Raw genomic sequence first — 25,284 nt, 5'->3', positions numbered from 1 at the left:
TTCTTCTACCAGTATTTTCACTTTTCCCGGCGTGAACGTGTTAAATATTCGTACTTTAGCTGTCCAACTGAATTCTTAAAATTGACGTGAAATTAAAGCCACTGAAATTTACTATAACTTCATAAATTATTCGATACCACTTTTTAATTTTTATCACTCATAAAACCCATTTATTTCAGAATAGTTCCGAGGTTGAAAATATCTTTGCTTTTTAAAACGTAAAGGATGATGTGAACATTATCCTAGTGATGCCTCCATGCCTAACTGGCAAAACAGATAAAGAGCGCCATTAATTCATTGATCTTCTTCATCTGACAATCTGAAGCATGGACATCCTGGTTGGTAGGGCACTGGACTCTCGTTCGTGAGAACGGGAGTTCGAATCCCGCCAACCTTAGAAATACGTGTAGTAAATGGTGACTGGCACACGTTAAATGTCGAGTCACAAAGCCCTCCATGTTCCCCTAACAAATTATATCTCTGGGGATACTGGAATTCAGATTGATCTTCCCCTGGTTCTGGTCTGTTTTGATTGATAATTAAGATCTGTGGATGAATGAATTGATGTATGAATGGATCCGCTCTATAAACGGGTGTGACGTATGGGTGTGGCAGAAATCGAATTCTTGGAGATAGATGGCGTCACTGGAAAACAAAAACAATCGCACCCCCCCCGTGACATAATGGCCTACGACAACAACATCTAACTATCTTCATTTATATGTAGCGTAATATAAAATTTTGAGCGAAATCAGTCGAATAGTTTCTGAGAAATCGAATTTCAATTATACTTCTTAGTTGAGAAAGACTCGCCGTGTTGTAAATGCTGACTGGTGCATTTTAAATCTATCGAGTCACAAAGTCCTTCATACTCCCATTACGAATCAATAACCCTGAAAGTACTGACTTGGAAATTGATCGATCTCTGGTTCAGGTCAAAATTACGATCCGTGGATGAACAAATAGATGTATTAATGGGTTTTCCCTATAAACGAGCTGTGACTTGTGTGTGGTTGAAATCGTATTCTTGGCCTTAGATGGAGTTACAAGTAACGCACCCTCTACCTTAAATTTGCTCGTTTTCACCATGTAGACTTGCTGTTATTGGTAAATGGAAACAACAATAACAACTAGTTCTTTAACTTAGGCGTAGTTTCATACAACACTTTTTATGACTAGTAACTATGGTTTAAATGAACAATTCAATACAATTGGTTATTTAAATTACATTTTAAGTGGTCACTAATTCTGATATTTGTCTTTCAGCTGTTGTCATTGCACTCGCTTCCACACTTGAACAGTTTTGCATTTGAAGAAGATATTTTGTCTCATATGATAAAATTTTCATGCAGCGTGAAGAGATAAATATAATAAAAATGAATTTTTCTTACAAAAAAAAAACAGTTACACTCGTTGTGAAATCGAGTAGATGAATTGTAAAGGAAAAGTATGCTTAATTGGTAAAATTTTTTAAAAATATTATTTCAAGAAAATTAAAATGAATAATTAACGAAAGAAAGAAGACGATTGATTTAGAAAGAAATGGTTCTTTGTTTGAAAACAAATAGTTTTAAATATTTATGCAATCTTATCGGCCAATCAGACGCGATGACAGTTACGATTACAGCTACGTTTCCAGTCATTCCTTTTTCAATGCCCATATATTTCCTGGCTTTATGACGTATTTCAATTAAAAAGAATTTTTTTTCTAAAAGGAATCTGGAATATATCTACCATCAAAAGTTATCATATTTCTCAGAAACCACCACCAAGAGAACTAGCTCGATGATTTTTCGACCCAGAACAACATTGATTAAAAGATGTGCTAAGGATTGAACAGTTACGACGAAAACTAATGAACTTTAAGTGATTGATAAACATTTTTTTATTAAATAAAAAATGTGATTGAAAGTTTACTGCATACAAGTTAAGTCGCTGTCACATATATTGTGTCCAGTATGTTGTGATTATCGTATGTAGTGATCAGTACTGTGCTTATTTTTGACTAAAAGGATATTATCATGATATATTTCTCGCTCAGAAAGTTTTAGAGAAGCAGTTGCTTTCGGATTTGCAAAACAAGTGATTTTTATTTTGTGTTTGTTCTTAAATACTGCGTACAGTAATCATGTATGTTGCGATCAGTATGTTACAATCAGTATTGTGATCAGTACTGTACTTATTTCCGCTGAAAATTAATTTAGTGATATATATTACGAGCTATTTTTTTTTTTTGTAATAAAAATAGTTTCGTGAGAAATTGTAATACTTGTGATTTTCATTCAACATCTTAAGAAATTGAACAAGTTGTGTGCTTTCTACCAAAATACAAAGAATTTACACGTTAGAAGAAGAGTTTTAAAAGTTTATAAATTTTTTTTTTGATTACATCTGATTTGAATTACACCTGATTTGAATTACATCTAATTTGAATTACATCTGAAAGAATTATTTCAAAACAGAAAAGTTTCAATGAAACTATTAACAGTAAAATGCATGTTATCATGAAAAAGAGGATTTTGTACAAGAAAAATAATAATTAGATGCTGATTTTTCTGATTTCTCAGCAGTCCTTGATCACCACAATGTCATATCCGTTATTGCTCATTACTTTTTTCTTTATTACAAGAGTTAACTCAATTTATCACGTGCAATCGTCGTTTAAAGAGGAATGCAACTGTCATTGTTCTGAACCTTCATTAAATGACGTAACTCTTTGTCAAAAAATTTCCAAGTTCGAAAAGGAACTGTCAACCGTCAAAGATGCCATCGAATATCGGACTCGTTACATTAATCAAATAAATGAATTAAAGGAGAAACTGGATTGGCAAGAATATATTATTGAGAAGATGTCAAAACAAATTGAATCGATTAGCAAATTTCCAGAAAATCCAGATACCTTAAAACCATCAGCAGAACCATTAAAAATGAATCCAGAAGATGGAATGCAGGTATTTTTTATATTTATTTTAACATAACTGTCAGTTTCTTCGGTTCTTGTATTTAAAGTTGTAGTTTAACCCATTTTAAGGCCGTGGTAAGTATACTTCCCACCAACTTTTAAAGTCCTTGTTTACTTTTCTACCACTTTTAATTTAGGTTTCCATTTGTTAATAACTTCAGCTTTATCAAAGAGAGTTTGAATAAAATTGACACACATTTTTTGGTATAAGGAAACGTATAAAAGTTATAAAATGCGTAATTCCTTCTGAAGTTTGTAGCATTTCTAAAGTTTATTTTATAAATAAAGAAAAATAAAAGTCAATAAGTTCCTAATAGGTTGTGGTAAATATACTTACCACCAAAAAAATGGCATTATAAATTAAATTAATTTTTTATAAGCTAAATGAGTTTTTCTCTTCTTATATCAAATACTATTCTTATATGAATATCAATTCCAAAAATTCTTTAATTTACTTTTACTAGAAATAAATGGTCTTATAAAGGGATAAATTATGTTTTGATATTTTGTGCTTGATTTTAAAATAATGATTTTGACTGGCATCAATTTTGTTTCATTACCTCTTTAAAAAATCATTCCTGGACAGTTCAAAATTCTGCAGGATTTTAAATTATGACAAAATTTTTATCACAATTAAGGAACAAGTTTTAATGACGTTTTTAGAACTTGCCTCTCTCATCATTTATAAATGTAATTATGTTAACTATATGTTGTGGTGTAATATCCTTTTAATTCTAATTTGGTAAAATATTAATATATTAACTTTGCTACCAATAGAAAGTTATTTTCTAGAAAAAAAGACAGAAATTCCTTATTTGGTATGATATCTCAAAGATGATGAAATTAATCAAAACAAGTCTTATGATTGTCAAGATAAAATTAATTTCACTATTTATAGGAAAAGCTTTCCTCAAAATGTGCAGATGGTGGCTTCTACGAAAAACATAGCTGCGAACTGTTATAAAGTTTTACTATAGTTGCTACTGTCATTAAGTCTTGAAAAATTACATACTGTTACAATGTTTTGAAAAACTATATTATTTTATTATTTTTTCGGTGCTATAATAATAATAATTATTTATTTAACGAAGAAATTGGGGGGAAGGGGGAGAAACATAAATAAAATGTTTTCAAAGATGCTCTAAAAAATTAATCAGTTTTAATTAAACGAACAATAATTATTATATAAGTTTATAGTTATTATATATTATACGTTTCTTCAAGAGAATTTTTTGTCAATCTGCTAAAGACAGATTTTTTTTAATTTGAAAAAAAAAACAGTGCGTTTCGGAAATAAATTTTTTAGATAATGTTTTTTAAAAAAGTTTTAATTTTTTAAATAATAATAATAGCAATAATAATAGCAACAATAACAATAGCAATAATAATAGCAAAATAGCTATAATAATGATATTAATAGCAATAATAATAATAATAGCAATAATAATAATAATAGCAATAAAAATAGCAATAATAATAATAATAGCAATAAAAATAGCCATAATAATAATAATATTAATATAGCAATAATAATAATAAAAGCAATACAAATAGTAATAATAATAATAATAATAATTCAAAAAATTAATAACTTTTGAAATTTAAAAGGTAAGTTTTATTTGACGGGGGCAATGGGGAATACATGAAAAGTAGAAAAAGTAATAACAGAGGAAGAGCAGATATGAGTTATGTAATGGATATATTGATAGTTTTTTGTAACTTTAGTTCTAATAGTGGTAGTTAAGTTTATATTTTAAGGTATTATTCTTAAAGACATTAATTATTATAAAAAAAGAAAATACCAAGATTTGTACAGATTGTAACTGTTTGCTGCAACTAACTTTTAGAAGGTTTTCCAAAATTATTTACGTATTAAAAGCTGATTCATAATATGTTAAAATAAAAATTTGATATTTCGGAAAAAATCAGAATGCTGTCTTACTGAAGCGACTAGCTATTTTTTAACACTTAACTGTCAAACCAAATTTAATTGCATCTCAAACATTTGCATAAACATAAATTTTTATTCAAAAAGCTAAAATTCCTAAAATAAAAAACAGTTGTTATGATATTAATTTTAATCGTTCCCCGATTTCTTGTTTTTAGCAAATTCAAAATGATAGTTGGCTTGAGTTTAATGTTTAATTAAATACCTAAGTTTCCCCTAAATTAAAAAATAGTTGCTAGGATATGAATATTAATCACCCTACTTTCCTAGATTTCTTGTTTTTAGCAATTTCAGAATTATTGTGGCTTCAGCTTCGTTTTTATTTATATAACTAAAATTCTCTTAAAAAATAGTTGCTTGGATGTTGATATTAATCATCGTGCTTTGCTTGGTACATTGTTTTCAGAAATTTCAGAATGAGCTTGAGTTTGGTTTTAATTCAAAACCCAAGTTTCTTAAATTATAAAATAGTTGCTAGGATATAACTATTAACCACCCAACTTTCCCCGATTTCTTGTTTTTAGCATTTTCACAATGATGGTGGCTACAGTTTGGTTTTTATTCAAAACCCAAGTTTCCTAAATTATTAAATAGTTGCTAGGATATGAATATTAATCACTCTACTTTCCCCGATTTCTTGTTTTTAGCAATTTCAGAATTATTGTGGCTTCAGTTTCGTTTTTATTCAAATAACTAAAATTCCCTAAATAAAAAATAGTTGCTAGGATGTTGATATTAATCATCGTGCTTTGCTTGGTACATTGTTTTCAGAAATTTCAGAATGATGGTGGCTTGAGTTTGGTTTTAATTCAAAATCCAAGTTTCTTAAATTATAAAATAGTTGCTAGGATATAACTATTAATCACTCAACTTTCCCCGATTTCTTGTTTTCAGCATTTTCAGAATGATGGTGGCTTCAGTTTGGTTTTTATTCAAATACCTGAGTTTCCTAAATTATAAAATAGTTGCTAAAATATGAATATTAATCACATTACTTTCCCCGATTTCTTGTTTTTAGCATTTTCAGAATGATGGTGGCTTCTGTTTGGTTTTTATTTAAATAAGTAAAATTCCTTAAATAAAAAATAGTTGCTAGGATATGAATATTAATCATCGTGCGTTGCTTGGTATACATTGTTTTTGTCAATTTCAGAACGATGGTGGTTTGAGAAACCCTCGCATCAAAGACTCGGGAGAAGATCTGATGAAAAATATGACCAATCTTCTAGCTAAAGTCGAAGTAGTTGAAAATATTACTCTTGAAGTGCAAGAAGAATTGGAAAGCGAACGTCGAGTGCGAAGGCATATTGAAGTATGAATTTAGAACTTGAGATAATGTATTATTAAATATCTGTCCTGTCTGCAAGAAAATTTAATGTTATCTGTAATTTTTCTCTAAAATTTTGCTTTTACTTATTCTGCCTATTATAAAATAAGAAAATGTTCACATTTGTTTGCTTTTTAGCAAGATCTGAGCGAAGCTCGCACGTCAATAAAGATCTTGGGAGATAAGTTCTCAAACTTCTCGTCTCCCTCGGATGACAGGTTCACACAGATGGAAGAAATTGTTTTATCCAATTTCGAATCAATGAACAAAACTTTCTTTGAAGATTATCTCCAGAAATTGTATTATAAAGTGGATGGCGTAGTGTATCAAAACGAAACGAAGTATGTACCACTTATCCCATCTTGAATATCTATATATATATTTCTCTTACACGGCGATAAAAAAAAGCCTCATTACAACTCCCCGAATGGCAACGCTTGAAAATCGACCAATCATTGCGGCTAAGAATGTCACATGGTGAGGTGGCTCAACATATAGCGCTTTTAAAAACGGAAACTGAAATGTATTAAACGTGATAGTAGTTTCCTTAATTATTTGATTCGAAGTCCTTTGAGTTTTATTTGAGGTAAGTTTATTTTGTATTTTTTGACAAGAGAGAGCATTCTCTCCAAATGTGATTTCTTCTGAAATTCAATGTTTTGTTTATGCAGGTTTTTCCATTGCAATTCACTTATTTCAATTTTTAATAGACTTAATTATAGTCAAAATTTTAACCTTTTTAAAGAGATATCAGTTTTAGAAATTTTATCTTAAGATTTTATTCTATAGCACATTTCTAATAGGTTTAACGAATTACATGTCATTTATTTGAATTAAAATTTATTTTAATGACTTAGTATTTACTAAAAAGATGTAATTAAAAAAAAAAAGTTGTTATATGGATTTAAATGATTGTTTTGAATTCTTAGAATTTTGTGAATTTGCAATGTATCTAAGTTAGTAGCGAGCGAAGCGAGCTTGGTTTGCGAAGCAAACTATATAAGATTGCGTAGCAATTTTCCGGGGTTGGCGAGCGTCAGCGAGCAGGGGGCGCAGCTCACTAGTATGAAATAAATTATGTTGTGCGATTTGTTTTTAAAAATACAAATCCGGAGAGCTGTGATGGCTCTGAGGATACAGTCTTCGCATTCCAATGAGATGAACCTGGTTCGAATCCCAGTGATAGCTAATCGATTCGAATTCCGCATCCTTGCACCGACCACAGTGCTGACGTGAAATATCCTCAGTGGTAGATGGAGATTCTTTTATGGGTAGAGTCCATTTGCCGTCAGGCAAGCCGTGGGAGGTTTTCGTTTTATTCCTCTCCATGTAACGCAAATGCGGGTTAGTTCCAACAAAAAAGTACTCCACGAAGGAAAATTTCCCCCAAGACTTGATTCAGGAGCTTCCTTGCCTTCTGGATTGGGTTTTAAATAAGAAGGCGACTGAACTGAACATTGGTAGCCGTAAAACCGAAAATTGGATCGGCTGTTCAACGACGGTTATAATATAAAAAAATATAAAATAAATCAGGAGGAACTTTATGAATTTTCATTTTAACTAAATACAAAGTTACAATGGAATTGATAAAAAAAATATACAATTTACATTTAAAGTTTGTATTAAATTAGGTAGATATGAACTTGATAGCCTCTTGATTCAACCAGATAGAGTGTCTGCTATTCCTTCTCAAATTTTGTAACTTTTTATTTTAAATTTGTGAATTTTAGAGAATATTTGCGTATAATGTACCAACGATAAAGTTCACTCTGCAAATTTGAAGTTATAAAATTAATTTTTTTTTAAAAGTTTAGTTAACATTTTGTGCCTTTTGACACCCCTTTTGTGCTAAATATTACATAAATGATAAAATACAAATTTACATTATCATGTAAGTTGATCATAACTATTACCCTTACAAATAACTTTAAGGCTTTTTATCTATAATAGTAAAAAAATAGTTTTTTTTCCTTCTTAATTTTACATACGCCTAAAAACACAGGTTGATTGTCATTGACTCATTCCCCGCTTCTTTGTATAAGCGTCAATTCAAATGGCTATTGCTATCTGCTATCTCTTGCTATCTAAATTACCCATCATCAATAAGATGATGGGTAATTTAGTACTCCTTGGCATATATGGCAGTACTTTTACTTTCGCTACTTGTACCGCCGGTACAAGTAGAAAGTACGTACTTTTACTTGTACTTCGTTACTTTTTAAATTTAGTACTTTTACTTGTACTTTCGTTACTTTTTTAGAGAAAAAGTACAAGTATTTGTAACGGAAATATAGAATGAAATCGTTACTTTTTTTCTAAAACTCGGTAAGCTTTCTGAAAAAAAAATTTAATTAAAAAAACTGCTTATGTTTTTTTAATTTATAAAATTAATGAGCAATATATATGCATTCATAGCTAACTTCGTGTTTAAATACCTTCTGTTTCAACTTATAGTGCACATTCAATTATTTTTTACTAGCTCAAAGATCACTAGCTCAAAGCTATCTGAAACCCTGTGTTTGCTTTGTTTATGTTTGTGCTTTTAAAACGCGTTTTTAAAGAGTAAAACAATTTTAAATCAATGGAAATTTAAATAAATAAAAATAATAAACTAAAAATTAAAATCAATAGATAAAATTTCTTTTTCATGCAAATCCATAAAAAGTTTGACATTAAAATTATATTTGATTTTAAAATTATATTATAAAATTATATTATAATATTCTTCCGAATTTAAAAATAAATTGATATACATAACTTTCAAAATTAAAAATAATTAAAAAAATAACAACAATTTTGCAAAAACATTAAAGAACATAAGAATATTATTCAATAAAATTTTAGGTTACTTTGAATTTTCGATTTTCTAGAAATGTACTTTCAAATCGTTACTTTTTTTGTTTAGTACTTGTACTTTTACTTGTACTTTTTACTCGTTACTTTTTAAAATGAGAACTTTTTACTTTTTACTCGTTACTTTCTTTAAAAATACTTGTACTTTACTCGTTACTTTTTAAAAGTAACGTTGCCATATATGCTTCTTAGTAGTGTTACTGTGAATGAAGGATAAATATGGAAAACGTCGACATTCACCGGTGAATGTCGACAATCACATAATCGCATTGTGGAATGTACGAAACATTTGTTATTTCTGATTCGATATTAAATTATTCGCTGATGTTTTAATATTTATTCGATATTTTAACATACAATTAGGATAGATTAGGAAAAACATCAGAGTTCGGAATACCAAGAAAATGTATGCTTAATCTAATGATACAGGCGATGGGAATACTAAATTTTACAGCCAAATGTAAATTGATCTTAAAAAAGCATTAGTGTAAAGAGCACGTGTAATTATCAAATTAATATCAAATCAGATCTAGCACATGTTTCGAACATTCGAAAAAGCAACTTAGTGATTGTTAGCATTCACCAGTGAGGGTCGACAACCACCAATTTCACCTTTCACGGTGACGTATTTTCATATTTCTGTTAGTTAGGAATATGACATCAATAAAAAATTTTGTATTAAAAAAACGAGTTTTTAACTGGCGATTATTTTTAGATACAATGATTATTGTATTACAATTATCGAGTTAACGGTGGACAATTCTTTGTTAAATCTCAAAACGGCTTTCTATTTATTTTCCAATTTTATTTGTATCCCATTAATTTAAAAATTTATTTCTAAACATACTATTTCAGAAAACTGGTGGAGAGATTGGATACTGTAGAAGCGGAACTTCATCTAGGTACCAACACAAGCATGATCCAGAAACTTTCAGATGATTTAAGAAATGTAACAGACGTTTTGATCAATTTAACAGAATCTGTGACAGAAAAAATGGCGTCAGATGAGAGTCGTATGGAGATCATTGAGTCTAAAACAAACAAGATGGATGAAATGGAAAATTTGATTGGTCAAGTTGAGATGCTTTCAAATGCCAGTGTACTGATGCAAAGTGGTTTGTCTGATTTATGGGATGATATGAAAAGTGAGTAGAGCTAAATATTAATATTGAAAACTTTTAGACCCTTAACGTTCAGAAAACGTCTCATAAAGACACGTTTGAAAAGAAAAACAATAAACAATCTAAATTTAAAAGTTTTTGTATTCAATTGCTTTGGAGTTGTCACAACCGGGGGAAATTTTGAAATAGTGTAGAAAACATTTCACAGGGTGGCCGCAACCGATAAATATTTGGGAAATTGGTTGTAGTTTCAGTAGTCGGCAATTTACTCAGAGGTAGTGCGCTTGTTCTTGTTTTCCAGTGGCGCCATCTATGGCCAAGAATTCGACCTCTGCCACAACCATAAGTCACACCCATTTTATAAGGCTCACCCATTTATCCACAGATCGTAATTTTGACATGAACCAGAGAAAGATCAATCTCCAATTCAGTACCCCCAGAGGTATAATTTGTAGTGGAAACAGTAAGTACTTTGTGACCCAACAAATTTAAGGTGCATCAGTCACCATTTACTACACGGGGAGTCTTCGGCCGGCTAGATTCGAACTCTCATTCTCAAGAACGTGAGTCCAGCACCCTGGCAACCAGGCTATATCAGCCCCTTTGTAAATTGGTTACAAATACAATTCATTCGGCTGTTGAAAATTTAAAAAATTTTTTATTTCACTTTATATTTTAGGAATTAAATTGACCTGTTTTACATGGAGTATTTATTAGGCATATTTTTCTTACTTCAAAATTTTTTTTAACTGATTAACTAAATGGCTTTCGTATTTAATTTTATGTTCGCATCAAAAAGTTTAAGCCCTACATTCGTTTTTTGAAGATTCATTGCAATCTCTTCTTTAGAAATAAAATGTAATCAGACCTAAACTCATTTCCCGTTCGTAACTATGAAATTCCTGTTAGAGGGGAATCCCCCGTTTTGAAAAACAATCAACAATTAGATATTTTTTTTTTAAACATGAAAGTATCACATCTCTTAACGTATGAAAATGTTTGACTTTAGATGAAAGCATGCGTCTACGAAATGAATTGGAACTCAGAGTGGAACAAGTCGAAAACAACAACATAGGAGGATATCAAAACCTGACTTCTGATCTAGATTTATTGAAATGGAATTTATCTCAAACAGAACAATCTGTATCCAATATCCGGACAGAAATTACTATTCTTTCTGCAGATATGACGTTAATAGAAAATAAACTACATGATGTTACAACAAACATGGAAGCTGGCTTCAGAGGTAACTAGTTTTTGACTGTAACAATAAATTTTTAGATAATGTGTATTTGTATGAATTGTAACGTTGTGTAACTATATTCTACACTTAACACGCTTTTTTAAAAAACACTTTCCAAATGAAACATGTTAGAGAAGATAAGCTTTTTTTTCCTTCTCGTTTCAAACATTATGGATTTTTATTTTATTTTAAAACCGTCGTTGAACAGTAGACCGAATTTCTAGGGTTTACGACTACTAATGTTCGACTCCGTAGCCTTGTAATTTTCAACCCAATCCAGAAGACAAAGGAACTCCTGGATCGAGTATTGGGACAAATTTGCCTTCGTAGAGGACTTTTTGAGGGACCTAACCCGCCTTTTGTGTTGCATAGAGAGGAAAACCTCGAAGACCTCCAACGGTTAGCCTTTCTTTCTCGGTCTTTTTTTACTTAAAATTTAGTTTTTACAAAAGCAAAGATTTTAGATAACAAAGACAAAAGAAGAACTTTAAGAACCCCGAGGGGCCACGTCCTAGAGGCAGACCCTCTACTAGATGGCTCAACGACATCGAAAATGATTTGAAAACCCTGAAGATTAGAAATTGGGAGTTGCCATGGATAGGAGGCGCTGGCATTTGTCAGCTGTTGAGGCAGCGAAGGCCTGCAAGGGGCTGTTGCGCTGACAAAGAAGAAAAGCAAAGATTTAGGAGAAAGTTACAAAGAAGAAAAGAAAGACTCAATGTAAGGACTTAATGTAAGAACATTTCGTCAGTGCAACAACTTCTGTTTATTTTAATAAGTTTTGGGACACTGGATATAACAATAATACTTAACCAGGTCTACCAACTACTATGCTCTTCGTAAAATATTTTATAGAGTGATAGACGTTTCAAAACCAAAGCTTACAGAAATTTTGATAATTTTACCAATATTTTAAAAGTCTCATCATGAAGGAGCTGGAATAAAGTGGCGTAACATAAGAACATTTAAATTTTTCTATATAGTGGTGCGGAAAATAAGTTTAAAAGAACAATGAATATTACATTAAAACACTAACTTAGTTACCAATAAAATAAAATTTTACATCAAGCGTAGAAAGTTAATAGCCCTGCATAATTGTCTCCTATGTCAGAAAATTTTGCGGTTGTTTTTTTCTAACTTATATATTTATCATATCTTTTAAATCTAGAGACAGATGCCAAGCTGGGAAATATGACTGAAGATTGGAGAAAAGCCTTGGACGCCAAAACTCGTGAAATAATGAAGAAAGACGATAAAAGGTTCGAAGAGCTTAAAATGAGACAGCACAAAACGGATATTTCAGACCTTGAAGAGGATATTAAAAATAAATTTGGCTATGATATTTCCGAGGGAAACGAAGATGACATGGACGATATTGTTAGCTTTGGAAGTAAAGGTAAAGATTTTTGTCTTACTAATAAAAAAAATTTTTGTATGGTTGACTTGGGTAGAACTCAATTTTTGCCAGGTTTGTATTCGAAATACTTGGTGCCACTTAAACTTTAAGAATACAGAACTTTTAAGATCTATATATAAGTTCTTAATCTTTTAAATATCCCATCAGAAAAAATAGTTAAATTTTTTTATTTTGTACCCATTTTTACTTACTTTTTTTATTTATTTTTATCTATTTTTTCATTTATTTTTATGTCTATTAAAAAATTACAAATCTACAAATAAGTATGCGAAATTTAAGAATATTGCACTAAATAAAGAGCTTTATTTCGAATATTTTTCACAAGAATGTGAGAAAATAAAAAAAAATTCTGAAATTATTGATGATATTCACCTTCTAATCTTTAATAGCCTCCTTTATATTAATCTTATATTTAATATATATATATATATATATATATATATATATATATATATTATCAATTTCAACCATACCTCCTGAGATACTGCAGGGCTTTTCAAAACTATCTAAAAATAATTAAATAAAAAAAAAATTTTGGACTGTGAGGATTTTTGAAAAAAAAGCTACAAACAAATAAAGGTTTTCTGCAAATTACAAGCAATTAAACCATTAACCCCTTGGAGACGGGTGATTCAGAAAAGCATTCGTACAAAATCAGAATCAAGTTGTAATTAAATAAAAAACGGTAACTTAAATGTAGTCGTTTCTAATTTGACAGACTTACCTTGCTTTTACTTTAATTATTGTTAATTTAATCATATATATAATCAATGTTAATTCAAAGTATAACTAAATAGTTTTATCTTGAACAAAGTAATGGTGAATTAAATGAATCAAGCAATTATAAATCCGCCCACAAATAAATTGCTAAAGAAATACTTTGATTACCAGTTTTATCTTTTTACCCTGATTGATAGGGTTTTATGCTGGCACGAATTTGTGACAGTCGGCACGAAAGGGTTAAAGTCCTAAAACTCCCTCACGTATTTTTACTTGTAAATGAGATTTTAGTGAGACTTGCTAGAAGTTTCGTTTGCTTTAACTCAAATTAAAAATTGCAGTCTAAGAAATGTATCTCATTCGAGATGCAACGACTACTGTATGCATTGTATAAAAAGACATTGTTAGCAGTAAGTGTCTGCAATCATATCGAAAACAATATTTATTTTTTGTGCGTACTCATAATTTTTATCAATGCTACTTGCATACCGAATATTTAGCAAAATTCAAATGTTTAGAATAATTAGAGCTGGTTTCCTAAACAGATATCGATATTTGAATAATTTGCTCATTGAGACTTTTGATCAGTATAACTTGTCTATGATAAGAACTCCCCTCGTTTCTAAGTCTGAGGCCTTCTGCTGCTATGGAAACAAGAATAGCGCATTTCAGAGAGGGCAGCTTCTCTTCACTCTAGGGCTAACACAATAGACCGAAGAAAAAGATTTACTTTCTCTCTCCGACCCGGAACCTGACCTAAACATTGATCCCACACCCCTACTTAAAATAGTTATACCACGTTACCATAGTCACCGCCACGAGTCCAGACGAATAGCTGGGGAAGTTCTTACTTTAGACAAACTATAGGACACTATTGTTTCACACGCATATGCAGGTTAGTGGGTTCTTTTCAAAATATGGTTTATAAGCGCTAATTAAATTGAAGAACTGATAGCACAAAAATACGTCCAGAGTTACAGCTGGATTCGAACCAGCTACCTCCATGCTACAGATCATTCTGTAAGCGAGACTGCTCAGTCAAGGAGCTCTTTAAAAGGATGCTAATGCACCATTGTAATAAAATTTAAATGGTTTTTCTGTAAAATATGATTAGTTTTCTGTATAAATAATTCTAAACGCAATTCCCTATAAAATATGTGCGAGGTCTACATATTAATATCTTTCACTTGAGTTCTCTAGGAAAATTTCTCTAGGACTTTATTTGTAATTGTTTGCCGTTTGAGTAACTTTATAACGATAAAATTCAATTTCCTATTCACAATTTCAAAGGTCCTTCAAGCATTCTATGCCGAAATTTTCTTATCTGTGGTATAAGAGCTTTGGTGACTCCGAGAATAGAGCGTTCGCCTTCCAATGAGGTGAACCGGGTTCGAATCTCCAGCGTTGGCTGGTCGATACGAATTCCGCATCCGGCTTGCACCGACCACAGTGCTCCCGTAAAACATCCTCATAGGTAGACTGATCATGAGTTAGAGTCCCTTTGCAGTCAGGCTAACCGTGGGAGGTTCTAGTGATTTTCCTCTCCATATAACGCAAATGCGGATTAGTTCCATCAAAAGTCCTCCACGAAGGCATATTTCTCCCAATACTTGATCCAGGAGTTCCCTTGTCTTCTGGATTGGGTTTGAAATTACAAGGCTACGGAGTAGTAGTAAACCCAAAAAATTGGGTCGGCTGTTTAACGACGATTATAAAATAAAAATATATGTGATATAAAGAGTTATTTCTGCAACGTCTTAAATACTTTAAAAATAAACCTGAGAAGGTTTTTTTTCTTACAACGTCCCACACAACTAGCTTACTTATATAAATCCTTTTTCTTGGTTAAATTATGAATATTGACTTACCATCAAGAGAAACTCTCCCACCAGAAGCCTAATCTGAAAATGAGGGGGGGGGGGAAATAGAAAAATGTGAGCATATTAACTTGAAAAATAAAATATCTGTAACTATGACGACTTACTGCAATTACCTCTACCGATTTAATAAATCATGGTAGTCAATGATACTTTTTACTAAAATTAAGCTTGAAACGTAATGGTTTTACTGCCAATTGTTTCGCATTTTTGGATAAGGTTCCTTGTGTGAGTTGTTCTTGTGTTGTAATAACGAAATTCTAAGTCAAACGTTCCATTTGAAATTTTTTTTTTTTCAGATAACGAGGTATGTTCTTTGCCAACTACTGATGATGAGCATCTCCTAATTACATTGTATGAAGATAAAGATGGTGTACAACGATTAACGTTTGCTTGCTTTCCTATCGGTCAATATGTTCTGAGCGAAGAAGCTGATAAAATAGAATGTTTCAGAGGAGAATGGAAAGGCACACTGCCAACTTGTAAGAAACTTTTAACAGAAGAAGAAATGAAAGGTAAATATTTTCACGAAGAAATATTTTGCAAGCTTTTTTTCTTGTAAAACTAAAATCCAACATAAACAGTTGGGAGCCTTTTATGCACCATAAACTGACAATTTATATGTATTTTAAGAATGTATTGTAATTACCAATGTATTGTAAGAAATGATTTTGCTTGTGATAGTGAGATAAGCAGACAATTTTAAAACGAGGCAGTTTTTATCTGATATGCATGAATACCAACTGCTGTGCTTTGTGCAAAAGATGTGACAAAGAGGTAGGAAATTGAAAATTATAAAATACAGAATTTTATTTCAATTTGCTGCCACTTTGAGGATAACAGCACCAGCACACTGGAACAGAGCAGTATTTTATCTATATGTTGGAATTATTAATGTGTAGTGTTAGGCAAACACACATTAAATCGAATTTAATATATCAAGAAACATGTAATGTGTCATAAATTTTGATAAAACTCAATTTTTTTTCACACCGTGGGGCAAGTAAGTATCAGTTAATTTCCACAAAATATGCATAAGTTGGCAGCTATGCAGTGTGTAATAAAAGATGTTTGGTGCGGAACCTAACCTAATGATAGCCTAACACTAGCGAAGTTAGACTGTTTAAGTATCAGCCAACAATAAAGACAAAAAAGCCTTACATTTACTAATATTATTTTTGAACATTACTTTCCAGTGTTAACAGAAATGCAAACATTTGTATACACTGAAAAAACGGCAAAAAAAAATTCTACTCTGTCTAAAATTAACAGAACATGGTGCATACATACCAACTGTAATGATATCATTCTTTCCGTCCTAAAAGTTACAATACATAAACAAATTATGGGTTTTATTCTTTTAAACTTATATTTAGAAAATGGTAACAAAACTTCTATCGGAAAATAGTACATACTAACGGTAAATATTAAAAAGACTACAAGTTACAATATATAGAAAATAATGCATTTTAATTTTAAACTCATGTTTAGAAAATGGTATCAGAACTTCTATTCGGAACATAGTCCATACATACTGATTGTAAATGATATCATTCTCTCCGTCCTAAAAATTACAGGAATTCGGAACATAGACCATAAATACTGATTGTAAATGATATCCTTCTTTCCGCCCTAAAAATTACAGAAATTCGGAACATAGACCATAAATACTGATTGTAAATGATATCATTCTTTCCGCCCTAAAAATTACAGAAATTCGGAACAGAGACCTTACACACTGATTGTAAATGATATCATTCTTTCCGACCTACAAATTACAGAACTTCGGAACATAGACCATACATACTGATTGTAAATTATATCATTCTTTCCGACCTAAAAATTACAGAACTTCGGAACATAGACCATACATACTGATTGTTAATGATATCATTCTTTCCGACCTAAAAATTACAGAACTTCGGAACATAGACCATACATACTGATTGTTAATGATATCATTCTTTCCGACCTAAAAATTACAGAACTTCGAAACATAGACCATGCATACTGATTGTAAATTATATCATTCTTTCCGACCTAAAAATTACAGAACTTCGGAACATAGACCATACATACTGATTGTTAATGATATCATTCTTTCCGTCCTAAAAATGACAATCTATAGAAAATGATGGGTTTCACTAGGTTTGGCAGAAGAGTTAGATCAAGGAAATCTTTGTAGAATATCCCCATATGGTCCTGATTTTGCAGATCCTACCGACTGTTCACGGTATTTCAGATGTTGGAGAAATAGGAGCGAAAGAACACGTTGTAAAAGTGGTCTTCATTTTAATCCCACTGCAAAAAGATGTCAGACTCCAAGTATCTCCAAATGCGTGACATACGCTACACCTGCCAGTCAGTATTGCACATTTGCAGTTGTACTTTTTACTAACACTTTTAATCACATTTATAACTATTGGTACTAAAGAGTTAAAATATATTTCTTTGAAATCAAGCTATGTTTCTTAAGTCGGTGGAATTATGTTGGTGAAGCTTCGATTCATGCGATTTATTTGCACTTTGTCTTCGACTTATAGAAAGGATTTTAAAACTTTTGATTTTTAACATTTAAAATCAATGTTGTCAGACGTACGATGATCACTTTGTTTTGCCATACATTATGCATCTGAATGATTTCGATGTATGAATAAAGATAAATTTACAGGCATTGTCGATTGTTTCAGATTAATGTCATCGTTCAATATTCATCATATTCACAATATGTATTATAAATTCTTTAGATTCTTGCATTCAATTCACGGTTTAAACAAGAAAATTATTAATGTTTACCTTGCCTTACCGGTCAAGAAAATTCTCTAGACCGGTTGACACCCTGGTCTAACTCTCTTCAATTAATAAATAAAGGGAAGATAATTAGTACGACGTATACTAATGCATTTATTTGTTAATTACTGAGTAAATCACAAAAAAAGATCTTACATTGCAGATATCATATCGATAGTTTTTGTTTATTTAAAAAGAGAAAAAATATCGTGATGAGCAAGTGACGTTTCTGAACACGATCGTCAAATTAAAAGTGTGTGGCAACTTGTTAAGCTGTAGATGGCTAAGTACTTAGTGGTATTATTTAGTAAATAATATAGTATAAATTAGGAATGTACCAGGCAATTACTCGGCACCCTGACAGATTTTCATTATCCGGACTCGGTACGTCTCTGGATGCCAACTGCTCTGCTTTCTGCAAAAGTTTTAATAAATTTGTAGCAAGCCGTGAGCGTTCGCCTTCCTATGAGGTGAACCGGGTTCGAATCCCAGCGATGGCTGGTCGATACGCTGGTCCGGCTTGCATCGGAACTTAAAATATCCTCAGCGCTATACGGATCATGGGTTAGAGTCCTCTTGCCGTCAGGCTAACCTTGGGAGGATTTCGTGGCTTTCCACACCATGTAACGGAAATGCTGGTTAGTTCCTTCAAAAAGTCCTCTACGAAGGCCCACTTCTCCCAATACTTGATCCAGGAGCTCCCTTGTCTTCTGGATTGGGTTCAAAATAACAAGTTGAAGATTAGTAGTCGTAAACCCAAAAACTGGATCGGTTGTTCACCGACGCTAATAAAGTAAAATGGTAGCGAATTAAATATTGAAACTTGTAGAATGAAGGTAATTACGCCCACTTTCAAGAAGAGTCACCACGAAATAACTGTATCCGTATTAAACATAGAGTACAGAGTACCTATCCCAAAGGGCTATCTACTTCTTAATCGAAACTTAAGAAAATAAGGGAACAGGGGCTAAAGTAGAAGCTAATATTAAGAAATTTTTGTCATATATGTGAAAATTGTTACCACTTTTGAAATTTTCCCAGAAGGGTGCGAACCCTTTTAATTGACTTTTAAAAGTGACAGCAAGGGGCCAAAAATATTCAAACCATTAATGTCAACAATCCTACTAGTACCGTTTTGGTCACGTGTTCTAAATGTTATCATTTTTATGTCTTAATGTATAGTGATCATTTCAGTCAGTGGTCACCAGGTATTGTATGGAATGTCTGTAAACATTTAGTCTTGTAATGAAAACGTTTAACATGGGATTCCAAATTGGTATGGTTAATGATGTGTGAGTGCTTATCGTTTGCATTAAGTTAATCCTCAATTATTTTTAACAGCTGAAATGTTGAAAGACCTTATTCCAACCATAATCATCGATCCAGATAATGTATACAGAGCGAATGGATTGATGGGTACAAACAACTTAGGACATCTCGTAGTATATCCAAGGACATCGTTCAAGCTCCGTTGTCTCTATCCAGACAACATGTGGGGACTTCCGAAATGGAACAAAAATTATCTACTCTATCCATCTAACCAACTGACGGTGTTCATTACATCAGCCTCAACTGAAGACAGTGGTGTTTATTCATGTGTGACGCCTTTTGGAAAGCAGCATTCAATAACGGTTTCTGTAGAAGGTAAATATATGATTGAATTATTTGCGAAAAAATGGCATCTGTTTTAAAACTCGCACAATATTTTTTAATTTCATGAATCCAAATCTTAAGATACTTAATCAATTAGGTAATGATAAAAGGATAGTTTCTTCACAAAATATTTCTTTGCGAAACTTTTGAAAGAAAAAAAAATTAGGCTTATGTTTCAAAAGAATTGAGCTTCATTAAGAAAAGAATTATTGAGTTTCATTTTCATTCGAAAATTTTAAGCATCGAGAATGAAAAAAATATTTAAAAAAATAAAAAAAATAAGAATAATTAATTTGAACGAAAACACTTTTTGACCCTTCCATTTGAAAGACATATCGAATTTTCAGTAGTATATGTTTCATTAGCTAGTAAAATACTCCATTGTCATTGTAGTGCTCTGAAACTGGGCCACGAAGCGACCCCTATCCCATCCATTATGAACTATTTAGTATTCTACTATTTAGCATTCCCAAGAATTTCTATTTCATGTTTCAAGAATAATTTTGAAACAAAAGGTGGTATTTAAATTAATTTTTAGAAATATTTAAAGTAAGCAGGTTCGTTTGATTTTTCTTTTGTATATAACTGTCCTTTTAAAAATTCGTTAGTAGTTACAGTCATGGTCAGAGTTCGCTAATATGATTCTACTCGCATACTTTACGCTGCATATTTGAGTTTTGCTCGTCAAAAATTTTACCGGGAGTGAAAATAATAATCTTAAAATTTTGTTTAAAATGTAAACTTTTTTTTCCCTTCTTGCTGCTGAATAAAAATAATCGCTTAGAAACTTAGTTAATCCTCGTAAGACAGAGTGACGAAAACTTATATGCATTCCGAATTTCGGAAAATAATTCCCATGGCTCTAACACTGTCAATAACTACCAGAGATGTCAACTGCTCCGGACAAGTCAAAATAATTTAAATAACTATACAGACTAAAATTCGCAAATATTTGACTAAGTTTGCATACTTTTTAAGAGTTATAGGGTAACTCAACTTTAACAAAGTGGTGAATTGTATTAAACCTTTGAATTATTTACGAATAGTGGTGGATAAAAATTTACTAAATTGAATTTTTTAAACCAAGAATTACAATTAATAAATTACCACTCGAAAATATTTATTCGCTGTCCGGAGCAAGTTGGCATCCCTGAACTACAGCTGCTTTTAAAAGAGATTTTATTACTCATAAAGGAATAAAATCTGAAATGCCAGTGCCACTTGGATATGGAAAGAAAAGTGGCTTCCAACCTTTTGACTACTAACGATACTCATTTGTCCAGCGCTTAGCTCATTGCAATATGTCCCAGTCGTAGAGTCGACCCATGATCATGCGTCAAATATTCCCTAGATGGCGCTAAAGAGTTTCTTGCACGAAATAGCATTGTGGTTTTGCGCTGGGACAGATATATCCCACTAGTATTCTTCATTGGGACAGATATATCCCACTCGTATTCTTCACTGGGATTGTTATGTTCATTCATATTTTCTCAAATGAACATGGGAAAAAGAACAAATATGAGTTGTCCAATGTGTAATGTCGGGTTATGCAAAGATTGCTTCACCCTGTATCATACCATGTAAAAAAAAAAGTTCATAAAATAAATTTTTCGGTAATGATAGCTGTGCTTGTAGTAAGTCGATCACTACAGGTGGGATATATGTATCCCACCATTAAGTACGGCGGGGACATATATGTCCCAGCCTCTAAATTGATAACCGCTTGTCAGAAAAATCCCAAATACTAAATTTGCCTTATTTGTGACCTTTTGAATAATAAACGGGACAAAAAGAAATCATTTTTTTAAATTCGTTGTCAAAGGGTTAAAACTCCTGCTACCAAGTATGTGCATACCTATCAATTTGTACGGTCGCTGAAAAAGATTTTACAAAGTGGAAGTAAAACAATAATTAAATTTCTAAGAATTTCCTAAATACAAAACTATTAAGATATCTATAAGCATAATTAATCAACAAATGAACCTTATCAATATCTTTTTTTTAAAATTATTGATTTGACGTGGTAGCATTAAATTTCTTTTTGAAACTTAAGAGATTTAATACGCCAAAATGCTAATGTTGCTGCCACTAAGAAAATTATTTCTCAACGGCTGTTCAAGATGGAAGCGATGGTTCTGTAGTAACGCCCCTTGCTAGCCCTCTTTAAAGTTTATGAAAGTGAAGTTTCATAGCATTGGAATATATTATAGGAAATGAAAATATTTGGTAACTTTTATTCTTTTCAAGTGGTGGGAGATTTTTTTTTTTTAAATTTAAGATTAAATTCTTTGACAAATTCCATAATTAGGACCATTTTCATTTTATCTCTCAGGGAGGGAGAACTTTTATTTAAATTAAATTCTTTTTGCTGTATTGTTATTTTTTTAAAAACATTTTGCAAATTTTATATTTTCTTTGAAAGGTACTAATTATTTCAAATTAGCCCCGAGATGTTTATTTAGCTCCCTATAGGTGATTCTATAGGTTTTTTTTAAAAAAAACTAAAAAAGAGTAAAAAAATTCAATTTCTTACAAGTTGTTTAAAACTGGTTTTTTTAAATAAGTAATTTTTACCCATTAGTTAACACATGAAAGTATATTTACTGCATGGAGTTTAACACGTTGAAAGTCACGCTAATTTTACATGGCTTGCCAATCTGGCCACGGTAAATAAACAAACTAAATTTGCAAATATTAGACGGATTTTGCTATTTTTTAGATGGTTTATCATGACATATCTGTCATAGTCCTAGTGTTTTGATTTTATTGGGCACCTGGGTCGCGAAGCGACCCAATAATGACATATCTAGTCCTAGTCCTAGTGTTTTGATTTTATTGGGCACCTGGGCCGCGAAGCGGCCCCTATCCCATTCATCTGGAATTTTATAACAGTTTTGGTTGAGCAGGCAATGGAGTTGCTTTTATGAATGTTTCAAGCTCTTTGCTTGAATAACTAAAAAGGAATCAAAAATAAATTGAGCAGCTTGCTCTAAACTGTGTTTGTTTGATTTTGGAGTTGTTCAGAATTGTATCAGCATGAGTAAACGTTATTTTCAGAAAAGTTGATGAAATTATTTGTTTTGATAGTTATGATATGAGGCGTCGGAGGTGAAATGTGCAGCTATTGGTCTGTAGTTTTTATCTTTGATATAATTTTCAAATTTAAAGATTTCATTAAAATTTGCTGTTTTACATTCTATGGCTTTATCGAAAAAAATCTGCATTTAGCTTGTATATATGCTGTGATAGAGTTGGTATTTTGAGATCTGCATGTATATTGGTATTCCGGATGAACCATCTTGCACAGGTTATTTTTCTAAGGATCTTGTTTTGGCATTGGTTTAATTTCTTCAGTAGATGTTGAGGTATCGTTGTCCAGGCAGGTGAGGCATAGGTAAGTATTGGGCGGATCATTGATGTATATAGTAGCTTCTTTAGTTTAAGTGACATATTCTGATTATATATTAATGGTTGTATGGCTATTATTGCTGCATTTGCTTTATCTATTGTGCTTTTGATGTGATCATTCCAGGTGAGTTTGCTATTGATTATAAGGCCAAGATAATTTGCTTTTTTAACTATTGGTATTGATTTTGACATATCTGATAAAAGCGGTAAATAATTTAAGCCTACGAATTATGTAGAAATAGTGGTGGATAAAAATCTACTAAATTGAATTTATTAAACCAAGAATCACAATAATTAAGCAAATTTTGAATAAATTTTCTGCAATTCCATAAAAGAGTGTAAATTTTATAGTTCTATATCATGTTATACGCTGTCAGTCAGCTGTTTTTCGCGGCCTATGTGAAAGGTCAGTGTCAGCAAGCGGTGGCAGACGCAGCCGAAATGTAATTTCAGTGTCTGCCACCGGTGGTTGAAGCGGCTTAAATGGAAAGTCCAGTGTCAGCCACCGATGGCTGACTCGGCTCTCAACATGTTAATAATAAAAAGATTAAATTTCGATTTTTATTGAAGTTTTTGCCACATAATGAAAATAACTTTGAAAAGCCGATTGTTATGTAGGTACCACTTAAATCAGAAAATGCAAAAGAAAAAGTAATTGGCTCTTAATTCAACTATTTTGCATGCCAACATCAACATGCAGTTTTAAATAAGCACATTATGCAAGAAATCAGGTGTAAGCAAAAAAATTTTTTTTACTTTTATATATTTTTATTTTATAAAAAAAGTGGTACTGCATTGTACTTATTTGACGAAATTTTTTTCATAATACGAAGAGATAGAACTTGAACAACATTTATTTGAAGAGCAGAATGAATGAAGGTGTCCAGACGAGTTTAGGTGAATTGAAATAATATAACTTTAACTCTCTTCATTTTTCTAACGATTTTGAAAAGTACCACTTTCATATTTCCAACAAAATAAACGTGGTTGCAATTTCCTTACAAACATTTATTCGATAGAACCGATGTATTTGTTTTCCCTGTTATATACACGGGCCAAAAGCCTCCGATAAAATTAAAATAGTGGCGAGAAAGTTATGACATTTTCGTTTATTTTAAAATGAAATAAAGATATTTTAACTACAGTGTTATGATAAAAAAATATAATATTATTTAAGTTCTAAAAATTATTGCGGTTTATTTTTTAAATAAAATGAATGGAGAAAGTTACGCTTTATGTTCGATTTAATTTAAACCAAATTTTTTGTTTGGTAGTTTAAAGAAAATGGACCACTATTTCTTAATATTTTATAGGAAACTTCGACGTCTGTACATGGATGGTGTTCTCTATATTAGGGAACGCTGCAAGCTCCATATTTGATTACTTATTACTTGTGTTTACAATGCTAAAGGTGCTAACACTAACGTAAGATGGCGCACAGCTTGCAACAAGAACAAACAGTAATAAACAAATGGAAAGAGGCCAAATCAGGACTGCCAAAAAAGCGAGTTATTCAAAATCTAGCAACCATGTCAACTTTTTTTAACAATATATCTATAAATAACTAAGAACAAATTTTCACACCAGAATTACTTAATGACATTAATATCTTGTGAAATATGGCACATTTGAGCTCAGAAATTATCTAATTTACTTCTATTATTGAAAACAAAATTATCCGCTTGAAAATATCGACTCGCAGAATAAGCTGTAGTAAGCAGTTGCAGACTTTCTAACTGGAACTAGAGCAGGTATTGAGCTCGAGATTGATATTGTTCACATTTATATTGAAAGCAGCATCAGAGATGCCAACTTGCTCCGGACAGCAAATATATATTTTAAAGTGGTAGTTTATCAATTGTGATTCTTGGTTTAATAAAGTAAATTTAGTAGATTTTTATCCACCATTATTTCTAAATAATTCGTAGGTTTATATAATTCACCACTTTATAGTAGTCATGACAT

At 31.5% G+C, this 25,284-nt stretch overlaps 1 protein-coding gene across 2 annotated transcripts in view; it reads left to right on the top strand.

The window, feature by feature from the left end:
• Nucleotides 1–1,266: 1,266 nt before the first annotated feature.
• LOC107442330 (uncharacterized) overlaps nucleotides 1,267–25,284 on the top strand; it is a 29,851-nt gene continuing 5,833 nt past the window's right edge. The window contains exons 1-9 of one of the 2 annotated variants that reach the window (XM_043042230.3): nucleotides 1,809–2,951; nucleotides 6,064–6,222; nucleotides 6,376–6,578; nucleotides 9,946–10,235; nucleotides 11,221–11,457; nucleotides 12,623–12,850; nucleotides 15,768–15,983; nucleotides 17,617–17,829; nucleotides 19,600–19,902. In XM_043042230.3, coding sequence (XP_042898164.2) covers nucleotides 2,544–2,951; nucleotides 6,064–6,222; nucleotides 6,376–6,578; nucleotides 9,946–10,235; nucleotides 11,221–11,457; nucleotides 12,623–12,850; nucleotides 15,768–15,983; nucleotides 17,617–17,829; nucleotides 19,600–19,902 — 2,257 coding nt within the window. In that variant the 5' untranslated portion in view covers nucleotides 1,809–2,543. Of the gene's footprint in view, nucleotides 2,952–6,063; nucleotides 6,223–6,375; nucleotides 6,579–9,945; nucleotides 10,236–11,220; nucleotides 11,458–12,622; nucleotides 12,851–15,767; nucleotides 15,984–17,616; nucleotides 17,830–19,599; nucleotides 19,903–25,284 lie in introns of both variants that reach the window. The other variant, XM_087164548.1, reaches the window with a different exon arrangement.

The sequence above is a fragment of the Parasteatoda tepidariorum genome, chromosome 5 (assembly GCF_982258835.1).
Source record: "Parasteatoda tepidariorum strain Cologne lab strain chromosome 5, Ptep-v5.0, whole genome shotgun sequence".
Taxonomy (NCBI): Eukaryota; Metazoa; Arthropoda; class Arachnida; order Araneae; family Theridiidae; genus Parasteatoda; species Parasteatoda tepidariorum.
This window is presented reverse-complemented; position numbering and strand designations above follow the sequence as displayed.